Genomic DNA, 4,912 nt, shown 5'->3' with positions numbered 1-4,912 from the left:
TGAACCATGTTAAACACTATATTTTTTGTCTTTTGTTTGCATTATTATTTTGTACATATACAAAAACTGTTAATCGTTTCTTAAAGTGCTTTAAATCTAAAAATGTGTTTGGTTGGTTGATAAAAGGATATTAATGTATTTATTACTTATACTTAAGTATAGTCTTTTTAATTATTAAAATTTAAAATTTTGCTTTTTATCATTCCGGTTTATAGTATATATAATATAGGTATTTTAGTCTTTTAGTAAAAACTGTAGAATGAAATGGAATGTCGAATTTCACTTCCTTTAAAATGCATAATTCATTGTCATATAACTTTAAGAATTCCTACGGAATTTGGCACCCAAACACACCATGAAATGGAATGTCGAATTTCACTTCCTTTAATATGCATAAAATACACTCCAAGTTGAGGAAGCTTCCTAAAACACTCCAACGATCAATTAGTGAATGTTTTTTTTTATTGAAAAAGTAGATTATGGTATAAAATAATCAATTAGTGAATGTTTTTTTTTTGAAAAAGTAGATTATGGTTTAAAATGATCAGTTATTGAATGTTTTTTTATTGAAAAAGTAGATTATGGTATAAAATGGATAAAAGTCAACGTAGGTCCACATAAGGTGTATATCCCACGTTCAGAGTTCAGTTACTAACACGCTTCTATCATATATGCACATTAGTGAGTAAAGAATGTTCTGTTTGTATATGAAGTTCCAAACTCAACAATAAATACATGGAAAATAATCAAAGAGACAGCCGCTTGTCACCTTTTAACTTAGTAGACTTGACATAAAGAAAACTTAATTCAATAAACTATATACGAGTGTTTCTTATTTACAAAATTAATGCATTAAGAACAAGTTAAAAAAAAGCAACAAAATAAGGTTTTTTTTCTTCAATGAATTGTAACTTTCTTACAAAAATCGTTCTCATACTCTTTTATTCCAATTTTACCAAGTGTGCAATCATTTCCTCAATAATAATAATAATAATAATAATAATAATAATAATAATAATAATAATAATCATTTGTCCCCCAACACTTAAAAGGAAAAAAATTAAAAATAGTCTTAATAGGCTAATTGTATATATACCCTCAATTGTTTATTCTACCCCCTATGTGTGAGTGGGTGAGTGTACCCTCTATGTTTAACTTGTTTATGTGAGGGAGAGGTACATATAATAATACCCTTAATATATATAATAAAATTTCCTTTATTTATACTTGTTTATTCTCTAAAAGAACAACCGAAACTTATTCATTAATTTGGTGCACCGGATAAACAGGTAAACAAACAGATGTCTGTGGCACCAAAAGAAATCACAAACACAAAACAAACATAAAAACCAAACAAAAAGCTAAACAAATTGTGCAAATGGTTGGTGTTACTTTGGATAGTGAAATCATGACTTGGATAGTCATTCGTTTTTATTGCAAGTTAACCTTAGGAGCTCCTGGTTGTATGGTGGAGTTATAGGACAAATGCCTCGTTTAAGTCAAATTCTTCAGAAGATGATAGCAAAGGTTCCTGAAAGTTTAGCAATATAAGAGCACCCCATTCTAAGACAGAATAATCAATAAACATTTAGTTACATAGAAGAGAAGATAATATAAATTAACAACATTTGGTGAATATTGAATAGACACCGATGCCAAATAGGACAACGAATGCAATATTTTTGTCGCACCCAAAAAGGTGGAACAAGGTGGGGGGCATGAACTTGCTCTTGACTGTACAAAAGACATAAAGCACTTGTCATCCCCATCTTAAAAAAAAATAGCTGTAGAAAGTTTGTCTAGTCCATTGTTTTAACTACCTACAACTTCCTAGTCCATTGTTTTAACTATCTAGTCCATTGTTTTAACTATCTACAACTTCCTAGTTGATTTCAACATTTGTTTCAGAGGTAAATTTTCAGGAACATTTTGTCTCATGAAAATTAGAACGCTCTTATAGTTAAAGATAAAATTACTTGTTCTCATTTTTTTATTTTTTGAAAAGCAAACTTGCTTCTCATTATTACTAGTTAACCACTTGATTTCAATTTAATAGATTCTCTATGTTATGTTATAGCATTTTGAACTACCTACCAGTTAAACACTTCAATAAAAGCTACATGCTGGTAAAAATTGCATTTTTTTTATGGAGATTTGAATGCCTTTCTACTCAAATCTCCAGTCACAATCATCAGTTTAGCTTCTGAATGTAAATAAAATTATTTTCCAACATAAAGGTATCATAACAGAAACATTTTTTGAAGGTAAAAGATCCAAAAAGTTTCAAATTTGGAACAGAAAACTGCCGTGGTTGAATCACTAAAATTTATAAGCAAAGATTGGGACATCAGTAGGTCATACAAATGAATAATCGAATCTAACCTGTAGTCTTTCACGGTGAAACAGTCTACTGATACTGAAATTTTTTTTCTTGGCTGCCAATATATTATCATGCATTGAAGACAAGACATTAGCATAAGTAGCTTTGGAGTTCTCCGAAAATGCTTTCCGAAAAGTGTGCGTCATAGCACCTTCCATTTGCTTTCCTGACTCTGAGAAAGCCTGCACAAATTCGGATTTTATATTTGATTAAAGTTATTAATCATGTTATGATTAAACAAACAATTATTTTTATTCAACATCACATTAGGACAAAAAGGTATAATGGTCATTTATTCTCGTTCATTCAATAAAAAAGTCTTTGCTAATACAACACTTAATGCAAAAAGGCCTTGATAAAGAATGTGAAGAAAATGAGAATTCCCCATAAAGTCCTAACTTGTCACAGATCTTCCATGATTTTTCCTTCCATTTTCCTTAGTATGCCATTACTTTCTCAAATAATTTCTTAGCCTCGTTAATTCAGATAATACTTTATGCAGGCTGTACTTAATGGGAAAAAGAAGACACGAGTCTTTAATATCAAAGCCAAAGATTAAAAAAAATAATAATAAAAATAAAAAAAATAAAAACTAACATAAACCCCCAAAAAGATAGAATATATCATAGAAAAAGAAAGATCTACTCACAGATGTATCTGCAGCAAGTTGATTATCTTCACACGCACTGATAGAAATGGCAAGCCCGCCATTAGTACCTTTATACGCACCAGATGGGGGTTTGTTTTCTGACCAACAATGCCTGCCAAAGAACCAAAAATGCACTTTAAAGTTCAGATATCAAGACATGTGGAAGTAGAAAGTCCCTAGAAGAAGGAATGTGATGCCCAAAATTGAACTTGAGGCCTCACTTATGGATTCCCACCTCCTTACCACTAGGACAAGTATTAGCATGGGGGGACACTTTCAGAATAGAGTAATTTGTACAAAAATAAATGGTAATAGGGCGTACTCTTTTGTGCTATAGACATGTGGTAGGTCAAGTATTGTTCCACTGTGACAAGCATCTATCATGGCATGAAGTTTGACGCCTTTCTTGAGTGGTCTAACAATAGTGTCATTGATTTCATTATCAATGATCATTCCTTCAGTTCTAAAATCTAGAGGACATATTGTTTCATCAAACCCATCATTCTCGTCATCAAAAAAATCAGGCTGCCTTAATCCATGACCCGAAAAATAGAACACCAGTGAGTCACCATGCTGGTTGTCCTTCACGAGCCACCTCAAAGCTTCTTGGATATTTCTTTTTGTTGGATGAGGGTGTGAGTCCATTTCTGCAGGTTCTTTCACAATGTCACTTGTACTGTTCCAACCAAAATGGTAGAACTACAAAAGGAAATCCTTAAAAACAAGCCCTTTCCAGGGAATCAATTTGCAGTTTAAAAAGGGTAAATAGGGTATACACCAACCCTGAGTCCCCCACCAACCGGTCCCACAACCAACATGGGGAAGGTAAATCACAAACTTACAGTGAAGCCAATCATGCAGGGATAACGATACGAGCATTTATGTATACAGATTAAAGTAAAAGGATAGGAATACCTGCAAGAATGTGGATAGAGGCACTTGGAAACTTAAACTGTGTCATTAGGAATTCGTGCATTTTGATCACATCATAGTTAGTTCCTTTGAGTTGATATTTCTGCTTATCGTAAGTTACAGCACAAAGAAGTGCACGCTTCCCTTTTATCGTTTCCCAGTTTCTTATTGTGTCAAGAGTTGACTTCTCATGGCTACTCAGAGAATTAGGAATCGTGCTGCTGCTGCTGTGTGTGTGTCTGTGCAACATGTTTCCGATGCAAACATGCAGTCCCTTGTTAACGCTGACAAACTTACCACTTTCTGGTTTTGATTGTATCTGTACGTCTCCATCAACTGCAACAGGTTCTTGACATTTAGGGCAGCAGATACTTTGAGTTACTGGTGATGATGACATTTGTTTGAACAAATTACAGGCTAAGTTAGATGAACTAAAGAAAGCTAATATGTAATCTAAAGTCTAAATGGTGCTACTCGAAGTAATGAATGCTTTAACGATTGTAATACAGTTGTATTTATATAACCACTAAAAAGGCAGCAGCCTGATAGGGAACCTGATACGGCAACAAATCTCATTGTTTTTATAACTTTAATGGGGTATCAGATTCTCATTCTGTTCAAACATATATAATTAAGTTGTCGATTAGGAAGGAGATAGGCACAATCAAGGTACTTTACCAAGTGCATGATGTGATCATAAGAATGTCTGTGGATCCTACTGCTATCGTACTTTTTAACATTCTTGTTTCTGTGTGTTGGTCTTCCATGCGTCTACACCAGCTGATAACATACACGCTACAGAATGATCAGGAATTGACGCAAAGTTATACAAGATACGATTCGTTGTTACAATATATAAAACCTTGGAATATCTTTTGTTGGTAACTATCTCGACCGCTATTTTTATTCTCTGAGCACTATGTAATAGAACATTAAGTCAACCGATTTTTTTAAAATACAGACCATATAGT

General features: G+C 32.9%; 1 protein-coding gene across 1 annotated transcript; it reads right to left on the bottom strand.

The window, feature by feature from the left end:
- Positions 1-1,199: 1,199 nt before the first annotated feature.
- On the bottom strand, positions 1,200-4,419 carry LOC145076712 (metacaspase-1-like). The gene is made up of 5 exons (XM_079022517.1): positions 3,945-4,419; positions 3,352-3,676; positions 3,030-3,141; positions 2,383-2,562; positions 1,200-1,531 (listed from the first exon to the last, which is right to left on the bottom strand). The coding sequence occupies exons 1-5, from the start codon at positions 4,336-4,338 to the stop codon at positions 1,475-1,477; spliced, it is 1,068 nt and encodes a 355-aa protein (XP_078878643.1). The 5' UTR covers positions 4,339-4,419; the 3' UTR covers positions 1,200-1,474.
- Between the last annotated feature and the right edge of the window lie 493 nt (positions 4,420-4,912).

Source organism: Lactuca serriola, chromosome 9 (assembly GCF_051521515.1).
Source record: "Lactuca serriola cultivar US96UC23 chromosome 9, Lser_US96UC23_V15, whole genome shotgun sequence".
Lineage (NCBI taxonomy): Eukaryota > Viridiplantae > Streptophyta > Magnoliopsida > Asterales > Asteraceae > Lactuca > Lactuca serriola.
Note: the sequence above shows the minus strand (reverse complement) of the source record. Positions and strands in the feature narration are given on the sequence as shown.

Bases quoted from the DNA above. Each gene is read 5' to 3' on its own strand.
- LOC145076712 (XM_079022517.1), bottom strand. From the start codon at position 4,338: ATGTCATCATCACCAGTAACTCAAAGTATCTGCTGCCCTAAATGTCAA. The intron at 2,563-3,029 runs GTGAGTAGATCT...GAATTTGTGCAG, and splicing joins AACTTGCTGCAGATACATCT to GCTTTCTCAGAGTCAGGAAA. The intron at 1,532-2,382 runs GTTAGATTCGAT...CTAAACTTTCAG, and splicing joins TTCACCGTGAAAGACTACAG to GAACCTTTGCTATCATCTTC.